The following is a 19779-nucleotide window of genomic DNA, read 5'->3' on the forward strand; positions in this document are numbered from 1 at the left end:
TCAAATATTCTACCGAAAGAAGAAACTCACGATATCATTATTTTGTTTTTCAATTATTGTAATTTAAATATGTTTCTTCATATTATTTTATTATACCATTGTATGTTTAATATTAATTACATACTGTATTTTTACACAATTTCATATATTTTTTAAGTTTTACTAAATTTACGATTTCACTTAAATATTTTATATTTATTTCTATTTATTAAAATTTATTTTCAACGACTTATACTTTTCTCGATAACGTGATATAATTCATAGTGATTTTTTTTTTTAAATAGAGCATATAAATAGTAAATTTTAATGTTTTAACCACTCGCAAGCAGTGTGTAAAAATAATAAATTATATTTTATTTTGAATATATTTTAATGAGAGTAAAATTGTAATTTTATAATTTTATTAATTAATTTTTTTTATTTATCACACTCATCAAATTATTTACAAAACTTTTTTCTAATTTTACATTTTTTATCTTTTAATCTAAAACAATCTCATTTTCTACTCTTTTGCTTACAAATGCACACATTTGGTGTGCTTTTTTTATGGTAAAATATCAGGATACAAATTTTTTTGTTATTACATATATTTTGGTGGTGTGAGTCGTGGTATGAAGAAGCGACTTCATTATAGTCAAAGTAGAAATCATAGGCTATGGAATCGTGTTTTTCTTAGTGAAATTATAGATACTAAACATTATTTTACATTAAAACATTATAGTGAGTGGGGACATAGGATACATAAGAGAGGAAATTATCCATTTTACAAAATTTCATCCTTTAGAATCTTCAACAATTACAATTAAAACATCTATTGAGTGCCAAATTTCCTTTTGATTATTTTTTTTTCATAAATAAATTATCTCTTTAATATTATTAATAATTAAATCAAAATTGAAAATTATATTATTATTTATATGAACCATATAATTACTTACAAAAATAATTACTGATTACTATATTTTCTATCCTAAAAAATTACAATTTTTATCTATTTCATACTCAACTATCATCCACTACGTCTTTTTCCTTTTAATTATTTTAAAAAAATAAATACAAACTATCACATTAATATATTCTTATTTTCAAAAGAAAAAAAAAACAAAATTAGTGTTCATAACACATGACTTCTGATATAAAAAAAATAAAAATAAATTGTATGACCTTTAAAAATGACTTCATGTTTGCAAATATAGTTACCCTATGACTTCTATTTTAATTATAATAAAACCCACGACCAAACTTTATAATAAAAAAAATTCTTCAAACCACAACTTAGACCAAACTTTGTAATAAAGAAAAATTGACCATTCTAATATTTTACCAAAAGAAAAAAAATTCACGATATAAATATATTTCTCTCTCTTTTTTAGTTTACATATTTCAAATCCACCTCTTAATCCAAATATATATTTAATTTATCATATATATATATATATATGTTTTTTTTCTTTTCTGTAATTATTTTAGAAAAAAAGAGAGAAGTTTTCATATAAATTTTAACACTTAGATATTTATTAAGATATGTTTCAACAAGTTCTAAAAAATAATCTTTATAAAATAAAATTTTACTTTTCATGAATTAAAATTAGATTATAAAATAAATGCACTTTTTGTTATATAATAATAATAATAAATTTCAGGATTTTATCTCTGACTTAAAATACAATTAGGAGGAATTATATCAGGAATTTAATTAAATTGGAACCTATAAAACCGGACAATGATTAATTATTAATTACACAAGAACTAGGATCTTTTTCTGTACGCAATCTCCACGTGTCCAAACAAGAGCCAGTGCTGATAAAAAATCCCGTATCTTTCCTTAAAATATCAACGGTGGTGTCACAGTAACTGCAACCCAAGAACCAAGAGAAGAAGAAGAAGAGAAGCAGAGAAGAAGAAGAAGACAATAAGAAGAAGAAAAGAAGAGAAGAAGGAAGCCACGATGAGTGGCAGAGCTATTGTTTCCTGTTTTTCTCATCCATCAACGTCGTGCTACATCCCTTTATCGCGCCGGACCCAGTTCGCACATGCACCTCCACCGTCGCCGCTCCTGCTCTCGCGGCGGAGTCACCTCCTCGCTGCCGGCGGAAGGGGAGGCGGGAAGATGTGGGCCAATGTGAAGTCGGAGAAGAACGTGTCGGAGTCCCGTAAGTACGAGGATGTTGTCGTTCAGAAGGCGCGGGATTTGCATGACATGGAGGAGGAAGGAAAGTGGTGGAAGGTGTTCCCTAAGAGATGGGTCATTGTGGTTCTCTGCTTCTCTGCTTTTCTTCTGTGTAACATGGATAGGGTATGTACCTCTGCCCTTTGTTTTTTCAACTGCATTGATCCTTTCTCATTGCATGCAATTTTGTTTATGGAGAAGAAGCTGTAGGACCGTTTTGTACTGAATTTAAGTTGAGCCAATTCGATTAAGCATGCCAGTTTCAGTGTTTGGAGAACTTACATTGGCTAGTTATGTAATCATAATAGTGTATGAGTGAGGGACAACTCTTCTAACTTCATGGACTGGATTTTGAGGATTGGGTTAGTTTCAAACTTAATTTAGCTTTTGAGGATTGAATTAGCTCCGAACTTAAATTTCAAGATGACACGAGAGTCTATCTCAGGGGTTACTATTTATAGAGACTTTGGTATTATAGCATGTTTAAGCCTCTCACATTGAGTAGTATGAAATGTTTCATAGAGTGAGCACTAAAATGGAAATTCTTTCCATGTAAAATGCAAATTCATTGGAAAGATTATTGAATCTTGCTGAAATTTATATTTTGTGGCTCATTCTTTTACGTTTGATGGCACTAGAAATTTTAGTAGTTCATATTTATTGTTATTGGAATTAGTTGAGATGCATACAAATTTGCAGTATTAATTTGTCACTACTTATAATTAGGATAAATGGCATTAAGGGCAATTAGGCTAGATATTCATCTATTAAATATTTCTTAATCCTTATGCAATACCCTTAAACATGAAAAGAAATGGGAAGGAGGGAGTAGCTGATGGTTTCTCTAGTGCTCGCGTGGTTATCAAGTGGATTGAATCAGATTCAAATCATTTTTTAAGATGGTATCCAAAAATCATATTTTGCGTGGTTTATCTTAGTTGTTGTTGTTAGGGTCACCAAGCTACCTATGCTTGACATGTCCAGATATGAGCTAGTTTATATTTTTCTTACTTTTTTTTGGATTTGAATTAGTCCCAAACTCAAATAAGAAGGGGGTACTTTAAGGATTTGTCAGGACAGGTAAAGTCTCCTTTGGAGATTTCTACACCTTGAATGGATTAATATTCCACTGTACACCTTGGATTATGCCAAAAGAAAAATACTGAATCTGATTAGTAGCTAAATTTCATTTACTCGTAGTTAACATTTTTAGTGTGAGCATGAAAGAAATTTTAGAAGTTTTCAGAAAGTGTTATGCTGTTCATATAAAGGTTTTGTAGTTTTTGGAGTTACAAAATAATTTGTTGTATTGGTACGAGGTTAAGGGTAACAGCTTTGGATTATAGGTATCATGAATGTTAACCTTCAAATGTAAGAATCTTGGGTAGGTTTTAGTGTGTAGACTTTATACAACACATAATGTATTGAATTATGTATAAATATTTTCTATATTTAGGTTTTGTTTGAAAATATTTCATAACAGGGTTCACTGAATTAAATCCATCTAATTTAGTACTGCTGTGGAATCTTCGGGGGGCTTGATTCTTAGAAACTTTCATTCATTTCTCATTTGCAGGTAAATATGAGCATTGCTATACTTCCTATGTCTGCAGAGTACAAGTGGAACCCCAGCACTGTAGGTTTGATACAGTCTTCTTTCTTTTGGGGATACCTCCTTACTCAGGTAAATGTGATTTTGTTTTGAAAAAGCTAATTGACTAGTAACATTTTCCAGTTTGTATGGCTTAGAATTTAAGGCCACCCATCTGAAGCATAGGGTAGATCTTTGTTGCAGATTGCTGGTGGAATATGGGCAGATACAGTGGGAGGAAAGCAGGTATTGGGATTTGGGGTGGTTTGGTGGTCTGTTGCGACAGCCCTCACTCCTATAGCTGCCAAACTTGGATTGCCTTTCCTACTAGTTGCTCGTGTATTCATGGGGATTGGTGAGGTATGTTAAAAGTTAAAATGTTCCAAATAGTACTGCATTCTACTAGGAGAACTTTTAATGTTACTACTATGTTGGTAAAAGAAGAAATCTAGTAAATTAAAACAATGGAATATTCTTTTCTTGTAATCCATATTGTGACTTATTTTTGGTAATGATTTTATTTATCCAGTTGATGATGATACAATTTGATGATAGTTCTGTTCCATATGAAGCTCACTTGTTTTGGCCTTATGCTCTTTGTAGGGTGTTGCTATGCCAGCCATGAATAATATTCTGTCAAAATGGGTTCCTGTGTCAGAGAGAAGTAGATCACTAGCACTTGTCTACAGTGGCATGTATCTTGGATCAGTCACTGGACTGGCCTTTTCTCCCTTTCTAATTCATCAATTTGGATGGCCATCAGTATTTTACTCCTTTGGTTCTCTCGGAACAGTATGGTTTTCCGTGTGGCTTAGTAAGGTATGATTTGAACATGTTCAATTATTTCCTTTATGGAGATGCTTACATATTGAACTTGGAAATACTTGTTCAAATATTTTCTTGATACAAGTGTTCTTTTTTGTCTTGAAGTTGATTCTTTATAATGAATTTTCTGACAGAACATTTTTTGTTTCTGAAAAGATTACATATATTGGTAGAATTTTCTTTGCTCGAGTGCTCATTTTTTCTGTGATTGTGGGAGCTGTAGGCACATAGTTCACCTCTTGAAGATCCTGAACTACGGCCTGCAGAAAAGAAGCTCATTACTACGAACTGTTTGTCCAAGGAACCTGTGAAAACAATACCTTGGAGATTAATTTTGTCAAAACCTCCAGTCTGGGCTCTAATAGCATCCCATTTTTGCCACAACTGGGGAACTTTCATTCTTCTTACATGGATGCCAACATACTATAACCAAGTAGGTCGATCTATCTTTTTGTAGGTATGTTGCTCATTGATGTGATGCAGACACAGATCCATGTTCATTTTTTCCTTTTAGTTCCTACAAGGTTGTGTATGAATTTAGCTAGATGATAAGGTTGCCAGTACCTATATAAGGAAAGTACTTGTGGAACGGCAGCTTAAATTAAATATTGTGCCATCCTGGATTGGGTATAATATCAAACAATGGACCGGGAAGACTGCAATTTGGTAGTATAACTAAAGTAGGAAACTAGTCAAATTATGTAAATAATATAAGAAGGTTAGATACATAGATTATTAGATCATTTGTATTGCTTGCTTCTCATCATTTTTTCCGCAGCCATTGAAACCATTTTGCATTGACTTTTCTGTAAGTGTAATTCTGGGAGATTAGGCAAGTTGGAAGCCTTTATTTTTGTTTAAGTTTTAATTTTGTTTGCTTGTACTTTTGTTCTTCCCGGAAGTTAATATCTTCCTTCCCCATACCCGACTAGAGGGAAGCCTAGTGTTTTAAGTCACTCTTTTCAATTTTGTATAATTCCAATTATTAGGATTATTTGCTTGTGAACATAAATGTCATGCTATTGTTTTGCTAATTCTTTTGGTTTTGCTGAAGGTTTTATTTTCTAATTCTTATACCTATAATAACAGGGACTAGAATTTATTATATATTCTATCTTTCACCTAAAATCCTAATCTCCCCCATTTGTTTCAGTATCTTCTCATCCAGTTGTCACATAATCCTGTTAATTGGAAGTACTCAATGTCGTGAACTTCATTATGCGAGCATGCTTGTTGATGTTTAACGTTTTATCCTACTTGGCACATTTGTTAAGCCTCTACCATCAACATTATCAATATTCAAGCTTATAGAGTTCAGCTTTTAGTTGGAGATATGTTAATATCCTGACGTATAAAATATTTTGATTTGTAATCTTCTTGATATTTGGAAAACAATTGACACTGTTTAAAGTGGGCTAAAGTTATTTTCTTATATCTAGGTCTTGAAGTTCAATCTTACAGAATCTGGGCTATTTTGTGTTCTACCGTGGTTGATAATGGCACTTTCTGCGAATGTTGGTGGTTGGATTGCAGACACTCTAGTGAGCAAGGGTGTATCAGTTACAACGGTCCGCAAGGTATCTCTCCCTTTTATTTGTTTATTTTGCCTTATAGCTTCTCGGAAAAATAGTTTTTTGGATAAATTCCTGACCAATTTCCTTTGCATAAACTATAAAGGGCTAGGGAACTATTGCATATCCTCTAATTAAAGTAATAATGAAAACAAATGAACAGAACACGAATCTCTTGTTTTGTTTGCATAACTGTCTCAAATTTGTCAGAGTTTTTTTTATATATTAATAAGTTCATGCTGGATAATATTTTTGTTTCTTAATTTTAATGATTTTAATTTGAAAAAAATCATTAATACCTGTTACTATATATATTTTTAAGTTGTATTGTAACCAAAGTTTTTGGGCTACAATTTACTTACATGTGGCATTATGACCTTTTTAAGAGGTGCATAAAATGTTTTATTACTACATTTAGAGAAAGATCCTCTTTGCCTTCTCTATCCTTAAGTATCTAACAGCTTTTTGACTATTTCTACTAAAAAATTTGTACTCGTTTACTTAACATGATTCCATTGCTATAAAGTTCCAAGCTTCACTGTGTAGTTATACATCTTTGCAGATAATGCAAACAATTGGATTTCTTGGACCAGCTTTCTTCTTAACTCAATTGAGCCACGTTAATTCTCCTGTGATGGCTGTTTTGTGTATGACGTGCAGTCAGGTTTGTTTACTGTTTTGTATTTAACTTATTTTTAACTCTGAGAAGGTCGTTTCTAGGTAATCCTAATATAAAATCTGTTTATATTCGTGTCTTATATCTTTCTGGGGAAAGTTACATACTTGTGTGAATTTTTTTAAACGAGTTCACATAAATATTATGGCTGCTTTTGTTCGTACTGCTCAATCTGAAAATTTGACTGGCTAATGTAAATTTTCTAGTCAATAGTGTCTTGGAACTTCTCTTAAAACAGTAGAACTGCACATTCTCAATCTGCCATTCTTCGTAAAGTTGAAACCTGTTGTTTCATTCATTCATTCAGTTCATTTACACCTTATTCATCTTCTCTATCCTTCGGTTGCTTAGGGCACCCTGAGGGATTTTCACTAGTAGAAGTTTTCTCTTTCATAACTTGTTTCAAATTCATACTGAATAGGGTACTGATGCTTTCTCTCAATCCGGATTGTATTCAAATCATCAAGATATTGCCCCTCGATATTCTGTAAGTGGATTCATTTTACATGTATTCTTCTGCAATTTGGAATTCTACATGTAAGAAATATTCTTATGGCTATCTACAGTCATCTCACAATTAGTTGGTTAAATAATTGTCATTTGGCAAGGAAAAGGAACAAATCATATTTATTTCCTCTTTTTATCCTTAGGGGATATTGCTAGGTCTATCTAATACTGCTGGAGTATTGGCTGGTGTCTTTGGAACAGCAGCAACAGGTTACATTCTGCAGCATGGTATGTATTTCTTGCTCATATTTCCTATGTGACTGAATGTCAGCGATTAGGATCTTGAAAGATTAAGCTATTAGGTGAAAGATCATGAAGATTTTATTAGTCTTGATACTGAAGATTGAGCATATGTTTATGGTGCACAATCTGTGAAGAGTCTCAGTGAGCCTTTTGTTATTGGTATACTTTTAGCAACATGGTGATGTTTCCATACTGTATTCTAGACCACTAACCCAGAATTGTTTTTATTTAATTATTTATTCTTTATGTTTTCATTTTGATGGTGAGAATGGAATCAAATCAATAAAGTAAAGAAAACAAAATAAAATCAAACTTACGCAATGTTGAAGCTTTGTAAGCAATAGCTGCTGGGTAAACTTAAATGTGGGTAGTGAAATTTAATAGTGTTGGAAGAATTAAGTGTTTTAGGAGATTGCAAAGGTTAGGATTGCTCTTAGTAATGATTGTGGCATGCAATAGAGTTCATTAATTATGGGTTAGGTAGTTGTATTTAATGGATGTAGTTGAAGGGTCAAGACAAAAGGGTTTATAAATAGTTTTTGTTCTACTTAATGTATTCATATAACAAGATAAGAGAGTGTTTATCTAGAAAGACTTGATTGTCAACAATAGCATGAGTTAAACTGAGGTTCATCCTATTTGGTTTTCCTTCTTTCCCTATTAGAAAATTCATTTCCTTGTTCTTTAAATTATATGGACATAAGTGGTCATGTAATTAAAGTTTTACACTACTGTTGATTTTATAAAATATTCGCCATCCTGTTAGTTTTGTAGCATAATTTCTTGTGCTTAATACTTCAATGAAATCTGATATGTGACAAGAGTATAATACTGTTAGTTATCTTTGAATATTTTCAGGCTCCTGGGATGATGTTTTCAAGGTTTCAGTTGGGTTGTATTTGGTTGGAACTGTGGTGTTTAATCTTTTTTCAACTGGGGAAAAGGTCTTGGAATAACATACTCTTATTAATCACTGGTACTTGCCATGCCACATGTATACATATTCTCCAGTACTTTCCCCCAGAAGAAGCACTACAAGAAGAATAGGAACTCATTTATCTTAGGCTTCTGTGCCTCACAAAATGGTAAATTTATGGACAGAGGAGCATTGAACATAGAGCAGAGAGATGAGAATGTGTTCTTGAAAGATGAATTGACATAATTTAGTCCCTGATGTTTTATCAAAGGAAAAGGGACTGGTAATTATGTTTTTCCCATTTTTGGTGGGAAGATCATTGTAGTTGCTTAATTTAAAGTCATACATGTAAATATAAATTCCACACCAACACATCAATTTTGTATCAATTCATCAAGAAAAGTGATTGTGTTATCATTCCTCAAGTAGCTTTGGCATTCCAATTTCTTATCTGCCAGTTTTGCTTCCATCTTTTGGTCAAATAAGTTGGTAATGTCAGTCTTGCAGATTACATCCCATAATGGACCGGTGAATGCTTCCATTTCTTTTTTTATGGGCATCAACTCGTCTTTTTATCTTTTCTTATGTGGGTTTAAGGATTTGAGACGTTTTACTTTCTCAAATTTTCGTGGTTTGATAACCTTTTTTTAATATGAATTGATTTTGAGATGAAATTTGTCGTTGGGACTTACGTCGGTTTTTTTTACTCGAGTTTATATTATGAATATCTTTATATGAACAATTGATACAAAGCTAACATTATGATAATAATTTATTTAAATTTTAAAAATAAAAAATAACGATAACTAATGCATTTGAATGTATTTAGTTTAAAAACTTAATTTAAACATCAGATCACTTTGCTTTACGAAATTGAGAAAGAAACGATAAGTGTTAATGAAGTATTATATAAAATTTTAGAATGTTTAAATATCATGTCATGTAAATGAAACACTTAGAAATAGTTAATCCAACATCAAAACTCGATTAAAATATATTGAAAATATTTATAAAATATTTAAAATTTAGAAATTCTTTGGTGTAGTAATCACGTTGTCACCTTAATTGAATTTCTTGTATTGAAAACTTTATCTCCTAGTCTTAATTAACCCTAAGATGAAATATTTTCTATTCCAACTTTCAATCATATAAAAGGAAAATTCTTCACCAAATATTACTTCTGATGGTAATCTAAATTTCAATGTCCTGAACAATCAATTTTACGAAAGCAGAGGAATAGGATTGGTAAGTTTGGTTTGGGTATCTACAATGCACATTTTAATGACTTTAACGGACAATTTCGCAAGCTCATGTTCGAAAGAAGCAGAACAATTTCCAAGTGATTAAACTAAATTTACAAGCAAATATTTCAGCAGTAAAATAAGATGTTACATTCATGCAATTTCCAATAATAATATATTAATAATAATAATAATAATTATAATCTCTCTCCTTCAAACAAATTCACATTTCCAATAATTATATATTTTGTGTATTCATTTTATTGATCAACAACATAAGAATATGTAAACCCATTTCCCAACAACTGCAAAGGTAAACCAACCAACCAACCAAACAACAAACATTTTCACTTTTTACCGTACAAAATAAAACACGAATAAATTGACAGGTGTGAGAACGAAATGATCATATTGTCCTTTACACTGTGCATGGCCGAAATAGCCTTTTCTCTATGCTGACATGGCAGTATGTGGACGAAGCTGACGTGGCTGCAGGAACACACGAAGCCCATTCTTCATGAAGAGAGTCAGTGACATCTTCTGCTGCACACGATGACCGGGAACCGGCGACAGGCGGTAACGCAGAAGCACAGCTGAAGCCACAGATTTCATCTGCAGGTAAGCCAAGTCCTTTCCCAAGCAGGTTCTCGGTCCAGCGTTAAACGCAACGAACTTGTAACCGTCTTTTGGCGGTTCGAACCGGTCTCCTTTAACCGATAAAAACCGCTCCGGTTTAAACTCCATGCAGTCCTCTCCCCACACACTCTTCATTCTCCCCATCGCGTAAATCGAATACGTCACAGTCGAACCAGCCGGAACAGCCGTGCCATCCGGCAACACGTCGTCCGCCACAGCGTGCTTGAAATCCTCCGGCACCGACGGATACAAACGCAGCGTTTCGGCCAGCGTGGCTTTCAAGTAAACCAGCCTCTCCGCCTCCTCGAAGTCCACCGCCTCCTCCGTCCACCTCCGCCGGTCTCCGCCTCGCGTGGAAGTGAGCACCGCCGTAAGTTCCGCGAGGATCTTATCCTCCACGGCGGGGTGGTTCATTACGAGCCAGAAGAACCAGCTTAGCGCCACTGATGACGTGTCCCTGCCAGCTAGGATGAAGTTGAGCGCGATCTGACGCAGCGTTGCGGCGCTCAGCGGCTTTCCCGCGGCGTCGCGCTTCTTCATGAACCTTGATAGCAAGTCGTCGGAAGGCGATTTCTCGCGAGCTGAAACGGCGTCGTTCATGTAAGTTTCGACGATCTTCAAACTCTGCTCCAGTTTCTTCTCTTTACCGATGCCAAGAAGCTTCTCGAATCTCCATATTATGCCCGGGTATAAAAGCCTAATAATACGTAAATAAAAAAAATGTAAAAAGTATAGAAAATAAAAAATGTAAAAAATGACTTTCACATTATTTAAAATTATCATAAATAATAATTTATAGTTCTTGTAGTACCTCACGAAAACTCTAAAAGTTTTTAAATTAATAATTAGAAGAAACCATTATTACGCGAGCATAAAAAAAAGTAAGGGTGTATGTATACCTTTGCAAGGTGATTTCTGTGGCAGTGTCAAAGGCAACAGTGAAGGGGTTTTCCCGGAGATCCGGTGAGAGAGTTTCAGGGTCTTTTCCAAAGGTGAGTCCACAAATGTTATCAAAGGTTAAACGTAGAAGAAGGTCTTGCAAATCCACTGATACGTTTTCCTTAGCAGCTTTGTCCAGGATACACCATAGCCTGTTTTTTATGGTCCGGTTCACCCACCGAGCCATGGCTTGCCTTAGGGTTCGGGTGGTGAACTCGAGCGCGGCGGTTTTCCGCTGCATAAGCCACGTTTCACCGTCGCTATTGAAAATTCCCTGCCCTAGGAGGTCGTGGAACGCCGCCTGCCAGTGCGGCCCTTTAGGGTAGTTGTCGAACCGGGTTCGGAGAATGTGTTCGATGTTTCTAGGACAGCTTGTGACGGTAAAAAATCCCTGCTTGCGAGCAAAGAAAGGGAGACTGAGAGTGCATGTTTGGTAAGTGGGGGAACCTCCTGTTTGGCGTAGGTTTGAAGCGATCCAGTCATGAACCCTATTCCGGTTCACCACTAATTCTGGAACGCTGCCAATCATTGGCCACACTTTTGGACCCCTTAGGGTTCGAGCCAAGAAATAAAACCAAAGAAAATATGTGGATAAAAGAGCAGCAGCTAGGGTTAAGAGGAGAGGGAGAGTATCCATTTGCACCATGGTATACGTTGTTTTAGTATAACTTGTGAGAAATGGGGTTTGAAGTTTGAAGTGATTGAAGGGGGTTTTTATACATGTTTATACGATGATATAATGGCAAAGGTTTAGGAGAGGTGGTTCGGAATTTTTTTGCAGTAAGAGTCGCTGTTAGGTTGTAGAAAGTGTGTTTACGAGGTGACGCACAAGCAAATGAAAAGCATCCACGCATATGTGCAGCAGCTTCTCCTGTGATAGAAGGGTTTTAGAGTGATTTTGTTTGATTATAAAACGTTTATTGGTTTGGCTATTCTAATCTATTAAGTATTAGTTACATCCCCTCTTATAATTGTTTATGGTCTTCACTCTTTAGGAGAAAATGATCTCTTTAATGGCTAACTAAGGAGGGTTTGAGATGAATGGGCCATACCTTTTTACTCATCTCATTTTTTAATTGGATGGTGACATTTATTACATAATTAAGAGTTTTAGTGATCTCGTTTTTTAACAATTAAATTTAAATTAGGAAAATTTCTAACAATATATTATGTTTTATTTTCAACTATAAAAATATAATTGTTTTACAAAACCAAACTAATATTTATATATATTTCCAATTATAATCCTTATATAACATATATATATATATATATATATATATATATATATATATATATATATATATATATATATATATATATATATATATTAAAGTGCTAAATTTTATAAAACAACTTCCACTAGTACAAAACGCGGAAAAGAAGGCGGGCAATACGTCGCGGTTTTCAGAGAATCGAAGTATATGTACAGGCAGTGACATTTTTTCAATTTAAGTGAACTTATAGGCCTCGGTTCCCCGAGGCATAAATGCCAAATTACCTCGGTTAATGGTTAAAACGAGACGTAATCCTTTTTCAAATTGACCTACAGCATCGGTTGAATTGGACAGGGACAGTAAAATGAGTATAGACATCGGGTTTGGTAAAGAATCAAGTCAGTATTAGTTTTTTATCTTCAAAAGTGCAGAACCCTAATCTCCAGTTCGTCTTCCTTTTCTCCGCGCAGTTCTTCTTCCTCTGCTCCCGCGCAGTTCTTCTTTCGTCGCTCCGTTATCGCCGCACATCTAACCTCCTCCCGCGGAAGCCTGTTCCTCCGTCTCTGCTCCCAATGCCCATAGCAACATCGTCGTTGTCCCACCCCCAAACCTATCACGCCTCCCACCCTCGCAACCCTAACCCTACCACCAATCAGAATCGCCACCGGACGCGATCTCGCTCCGCCACGGGAAGCGATCTAGACGCGATTTCGCTCCGGCACCGGACGCGATCTGGACACGATATCGATCCGCCATCGGACGCGATCTGGACGCGATCTTTCTGCGCCACCGGACGCGATCTCGCTCCGCCACCAAACGAGATCTGGACGCGATCTCGCAACGCCACCGAATGCAATCTGGACACGATCTGGCTCCGCCACCAGACGCGATCTCGCTCTACCACCGGACGCGATCTGGCTCTGCCACCGGACACGATCTCTCTCCTCCACCGGATGCGATCTTGCTCTGCCCCCTCGTCGAACTGGCATCGCTTCCTTGCTCTCGCCTCCGCCCCCCAAGCTCGACAAGTTTGTTCCGTCGCACCTCTGGCCTGGGTTCGTGCCCCAGGAGGAGACCCACCTGGGCCGGGTTCTTTCTTTATCAATTGTTTTGGGTTTGATAGTTGTCGTTTTGTGGTTGTAGGCATCACCAACACCATTGAAAATATTGTTCAATTTTTTTTCAGAGTTTTGCTACTGGTCCATGGAGTGCGGTTGTCCAATTGGCTAATACAAGATGGCAGCCCATCACTATATGGAGTGGTTCATGAAAGGCTCCTTGCTATGTACATTTGTGCTGGTCATGGAATTGAGGCAGAGAAATAGTTGAGGGAGATGAAGCTTGTGGGTAAGGAAGCTGATGGACATCTTTGTGACATTGTTCTTGCCATTTGTACTTCACAGAAATAGGGCAATGCCATTTCGTGATGAGTCGTGATAGTCTAGGAGGATATCTTTTGCATCTTGCTGATTTGTGAAAAGATTATCCCTTGTTTCTTCTGGTTGAAGAGGTTGGCAACATTTGATATTGATGATTATTGTACTACTTAGTGGAAACTGACAAATTTTAGATTATAGTATATGTTATATTAATTTTAGATTACAGTATATGATATTGATGTTTTATTGTTTCATTGTTAGAGTATATGTTATATTAATTTATTTAAAATCTGAAGTAGAGCACTGAAAGAAGGACTTTGTTTTATAGGATGAATGTAAGTGTCACAATAGCATTTTTTTTATTGAATTTCCCAATATATTACTTCGGTTCAAAAGAGAACCAAGGCACAATCCTATTATTTTTGTTTTGGTCCACAACCGAGGCAAAAGGAGTAGACCTTTTACCTCGCTCGTATATGCTTCGGTTCCAGAACCGCTGCCTATAGGCAAAAACAACCGATGTCGTATCTCTTTATTGTACTAGTGTTCATTAAAGAATGCAATCATAATTGTTCGAACTTTTGGATAGGTGACAAGATCTAAATACATTGAGAAATTTTGATATATGCTTTTGAGGGTTGGAATAAAAAAGAAAATTCACTTCCAAAAGACTCTTTTATGTTTAAATTACTAGAAAAATTTGAATATTTATGAATAAAAGAGAGAGGATGAGAAAGTGTGTATTTCCTGGCGAAATACCATATGTATTTATAAGTTTATAGATCTTATGACTTATATGTAAAAACAGACAATATAAAGATGATATCAAATAATATCAATAAAAATAATAGCTTGTCATATATATGATATCACAAAATAATCATAATAATGTGATACCTTACTTGATTAACTAAATATTATGTAGATATATGGTATTAAAGAATATCATAATAATCAAGCCACCGAGATTTGGTCATATATTTTGTTAATATATGAATATGTACACCAACAAATATATTTTAGAATATTATATAATCACTTTAGGTTAGTATAGAATGTGCCTTGTTAGGCCATTTCACTTAGCATAAGTGTTGAGTCGAGTATGTATATAAACCCCCTAGGCTCGGAAGTTTGATTAGCGCATATGGAATACATGTTACGAGTGTGGCTGACCCTCTAGCCAAGATGTAGTCGGCTTTATGTTTAGGTGGATGTTTGGTTGTATTGTATGTGGTAATCTTTGACTTTACAAATGGATTGGTTGTTCGGCTGAGTTGTGGGTGGTCGTCTTTGACCATGTTGAGAGTGCTTTGCATTATTAACTTGGGCAGGATCTGATGTTGATTATCTTAGCAAGCTTTATGTTGTCAGTTTAGGCAAGCTTTGTATGTGCTATCGACTTTGGCAAACTCGTGTATCGGCTTAGTGGGCATAATTTGATGCTATCATCTAGGTAGAATAAGGTGTCGCCTTAGCAGGCTTAAATTGTGTTACTGTGTAAGTAATTCGGGTGCCACATTTGTGGGCTTATGTTATTGTCTAAATAACTTGGTGCCTCGTTTGAGGACTTTGCTTATGTTATTGTCCAAGTAATTTGATGTCTCGTCTATGGGTTTTGCTTGTTATTATCTAAGTAAATAGGTGCCTTGTATGAAGGCTTTCGTTTTTGTTACTATCTAGATAACTCAGTGCCTCATTTGAGGGCTTTTGTTTATTATATCATCTAGATAACTCGGTGCCTCATTTGAGGGCTTTGCTTATGTTACTGTCTAAGTAACTCAATGTCTCGTTTGAGGGCTTTGCTTATGTTATTGTCTAAGTAACTCGGTGTCTTGTTTGAAGGCTTTGCTTATGTTACTATCTAAGTAACTTGGTGTCTTGTTTAAGGGCTTTACTTATGTTAATGTCTAAGTAACTTGATTCCTCGTTTGAAAGTTATGCTTATTTTGTCTAAGTAATTTGGTGCCTTGTTTGAGGTTTGCTCAACTTGAAGCTTTTCTTCATTGTGCATTTCCTCAAAATGTTGTTGGCATCAAGAAGTTTCGTTGACCTCTACTAGTATCATAATGTCAGTGTTATACGCTAGTCGGAAAGGTAGACAACCACTAGAAAAATGTCATTATGTATATTATGTTAGCACATCATATTAGGAGCATAATTCTATGAGGTTGTGTAACCTTAGGATTAGTATGTAGCGACAAGGTCTCAAAAATTGTTGTCATTACATGTGTTTGTCATTCTATAGTATCTTTGCAATTATAGATTGTTGTATACTAGATTATATATAGACTAACCTATTAGTCTCTTCCTCAACACTATTGTTAGTATAGGTACCTATAAGATGCATAGACCTTGCAAATTATTTTGTAAAAGGGTTAAAGTATCCCAAGTACTCTAATTTAATTTTTTATTACCTTATTTGAAAGTAATAAGTGTTTAATTAAAACATATTTTAATTAGTTCTGAGTTACTAAACATAGTAAATGATTATATAATGAATGTACTATAAAAAAATAAATAAATGTAAAAAAAATTGCATAACTCAAATAAAAAAATACTAATTCATCTTTTAAACATTACAAAATAAAAAAGGGTTTCAAAGTCACACGTTTCACGTTAGGTACAACAAAAATCTCATGTTAAAAATGTGTGATAGTATTTTTATAAATATTTTGTTCAAAATTGACATCAAACATGTTCCTAACAAATGTTAATTTTCAAATTAACATCAATTCTACCAACGGACATTAAATATCGTTTAGGTCCTAAGTTATTTAATGTATATTGGTTCTAGGGTCAACATTAAATTAGAAATTAACCTCCGGTGGGAGGTTGATTGAGATTTGACATCCAACATCAATTGCCCTTTTAAAATCTTAGAAAACAGTGTCAATCCCCACCTTTCTTTGTTTTCCTTTGCCCGAAACCTCTCACCAAAGTGCAATGATGACACCAAACTCGTAAGAACAAGTTCTTCAACCCATTTCATTCTATCTTGTTGTTGCAATGTTTGTTTGGGCTCAAGCTCTCATTCTCTTCAATTGCATTTCACATTAAAGATAATCTTTTCATTCACTTTGAAAATTTTTATAATATATTATTACATTGTATATTAATTTTTCATAATTTCAGTAAAAATAAATATTAACAAAAAATTGAAAAATAAAAGACCAGAAATTAAGATATGTTGTAACATATACTTTCATTTGTATATGTTGCAGGGACAACATATGCTGATTAACGTCTCCCACTATATCGTCGGATATTCAACAAACATAAAAATTTAAAATGACATACATAATTTTTTGTGTGTTTTAGTGAAATGAGAAACGTAATCAAAACTTTGAAAAGAAAATCGAGTTAAAGTTTCAATATAAATTAATTCCTATTTATTATTGACTCTGTGTAAATTTATTTTTTCAACGCAGAAAAAAAGTACTAGATATATTTTCCTCAGAAATTGATGAACTTTCCTCACAAATTCCTATTTATTTAATTTTTATAACTTTAGTTTCTTTAATACGTGTTTTTTTTACATTTATATTATAGATTATTCATCGGAAATAAAAATGATGAGTATCTAATATAATCAATCTGCAATGTATATCAGTTTAGTATTTTCTTCTTATATGTATGTTATTAATATAAAAAATTTCAAGTAAGAAGACGTATATTCATAATACGAAATATGTGAAGTCTAAGTGAATCGACCAATATAAAACTTAAAGAAAATCGATTAGGTGCTTTAATCAGTTGAAAAAACAATATGAATTAACAGTATCCCAATTTCGATCAAGTCAACGACATCTCAACATCAATTAAATGAAAAATGTCTTAATTAAAGTTAAATCGATCACACATAGACACCAGAAAAAAATTATGGAAAAAGAAGACATAACCACGAGAGAAAAAAAAATTAAAATTTGTAATTTTAAATAAATTTTATAATTTTATAGCTGTAACTTAATTTAGTCAATTTCAAATATTTAAATTTATTTCTTAAAAATGATCTAAACATAACTTTGTTATAAAAATATTTGAAAGCCTTTATAAATAGTCTCGAAAAATTACTCATTCAAACACTAAAATGAGCTTAATCATTTTTGTTTTCTATCATACCTAAAATATACATTAATTAAAAGTCACACAAAAGTGATACAAACCTTTCACCTTTCATATACTTTCTATCATTTTGTTCCTAACGAAACTTTAATTAGCGTCTGGTTAGCGTCCCTTAGAAATCTTAATTAAACTAATCTAACCAACATCCATAAGTTAAATAAGTTTCAGTGAAAGCAAAGTAAGTACATAGTTTTACCTAATTTTTCTCTCTTATGTATGACCATTATTGAATGAATATGCAAAAGTCGTACCTTTTATTGGTACCAATACAGTGTAGAGTGTAAGAGAAAGAGTAGTTAGAGACGGTTTAACCAAAGAGAGAAAATGGGTTTGCTACAAAATTTGGAAATAAAATCTATGGTTTTGAACAAAAACCAGAAGACTTTCCTGCTTTAACTCGAGTTTAGAGTGGAAAACTTTGGAAATGAAATCTATGATTCTAAGATTTTTCTTCTTCTTCTTTCTCTGATTTTTAAGTCAAATGGTTTCTCAAATTCAAATTAGTGCAATCTAACAAGTTTGACAAAAGTATGGTCTTATACAATATGCTCCTAATAGACATTTAATTCATGTATTGAATATTTGACAGTGTGGTTAAAATTTGGTATATAGCAGCAAGTTATAACTCACTCTCGTGTAGTTGGTTAAATTTAGGTTTTGAACTTTTTACTTTGAATTTCAGATTTGAATCTTGTAGAATACAATTAAAAATGTTTCATTAATTTAACATGAATTTGTTGTTCATAATTATTATAAAAGAAGTATAATATCTTACATCAATTTCTTTTAAATAATAAAGGTTTAATCATTCCGGAGTTCCCTATTTTTGGACAGAATCTCAATTCGGTCCTTTTTTTTTTCTCGGCGTCTCAATTGGCTCTTATTTTTGTAAAAATTGCAACAATTCGGTCCTTACCGTCAAATTGAATCCAACGGCGTCAGTGTCTTGTTGACGTGACACGCTGGAATGAGTACGTGTAAGGACTACTCTGTCTGACGTGTATATTTATATTTTTTTAAAAACAAACAAATGAAAAGTAGGGTTTTGGTGTTTTTGATGATGGTGCTAAAGACGGAAATGGTAGCCGCGGAGGTGGCGGCTGGGGAGAAACCCACTGACCCTGGCGGTGGTCGTCGATGGAGTCCAGAGGAGGCAGAGCTCTTACCTTTAGGGTATGAATTTGGGGATTTAGGTTTTAATTAAAGTTGACGTTGACAGAGAGATGCACAAACCCAAACCCTTGTCGTTCCACGTTGACAGATTGCAAAGTTCAATCAATTTCACTAACTTTTTTAGATGTGGTTTCTGCAAATCCACCTTCTTCCAATGCCTCCCTTCTTCTAGGGTTCTCTTCCATCTTATTTCACTCTGCCAAGCTGGAGGCTCATTGCTGGCTCATGAAGAATTTTACTTGAGAAAATCTTTTTCCATTATTGCAGAAGCAAAAGAAAAACAAAATGGAATCTAGAGTTAGGTTATACTCAGTTGATGAGTTCAGATTGGACCCCAAATGGCTGATTGATCCTAAGCATCTCTTTGTTGGACCACAGATTGGAGAGGGAACTCATGCTAAAGTCTATGAGGGAAAGTAAGTTCGTATATTCAAACCCCATTTCCTATTTCCTATTTCCTCTCCCCAAGGTTAAATTTTTAATATTTTCTTATTGGGAAATTGTATATCTCATGTTGGATGTCATTTACTTTTGGATTTGTAATTATTGATTGTGTATGTTATTTACTGATTT

At 34.0% G+C, this 19779-nt stretch overlaps 2 protein-coding genes across 2 annotated transcripts; one reads left to right on the forward strand and one right to left on the reverse strand.

Annotated features, from left to right (window-relative positions):
* Positions 1-1837: 1837 nt before the first annotated feature.
* Positions 1838-8924, forward strand: PHT4;1 (phosphate transporter 4;1). The gene is made up of 10 exons (XM_047310576.2): positions 1838-2296; positions 3747-3854; positions 3966-4121; positions 4365-4580; positions 4810-5019; positions 6026-6163; positions 6720-6821; positions 7255-7320; positions 7484-7568; positions 8442-8924. Exons 1-10 carry the CDS (start codon positions 1949-1951, stop codon positions 8537-8539), a joined length of 1527 nt encoding a protein of 508 aa, XP_047166532.2. The 5' UTR covers positions 1838-1948; the 3' UTR covers positions 8540-8924.
* A 1044-nt stretch (positions 8925-9968) lies between these two features.
* On the reverse strand, positions 9969-11978 carry LOC124835605 (cytochrome P450 86A1-like). Its single transcript, XM_047310570.2, has 2 exons — positions 11276-11978; positions 9969-11073 (listed from the first exon to the last, which is right to left on the reverse strand). Exons 1-2 carry the CDS (start codon positions 11959-11961, stop codon positions 10191-10193), a joined length of 1569 nt encoding a protein of 522 aa, XP_047166526.2. The 5' UTR covers positions 11962-11978; the 3' UTR covers positions 9969-10190.
* Positions 11979-19779: the final 7801 nt, after the last annotated feature.

Source organism: Vigna umbellata, chromosome 5 (assembly GCF_029865625.1).
Source record: "Vigna umbellata cultivar VRB3 chromosome 5, Vumbellata_1.0, whole genome shotgun sequence".
Taxonomy (NCBI): domain Eukaryota; kingdom Viridiplantae; phylum Streptophyta; class Magnoliopsida; order Fabales; family Fabaceae; genus Vigna; species Vigna umbellata.

Coding starts and splice junctions, on each gene's coding strand:
- LOC124835605 (XM_047310570.2), bottom strand. CDS start 11,961: ATGGTGCAAATGGATACTCTCCCTCTCCTCTTAACCCTAGCTGCTGCT. Junction 11,074..11,275: donor ACAGAAATCACCTTGCAAAG/GTATACATACAC, acceptor ACGTATTATTAG/GCTTTTATACCCGGGCATAA.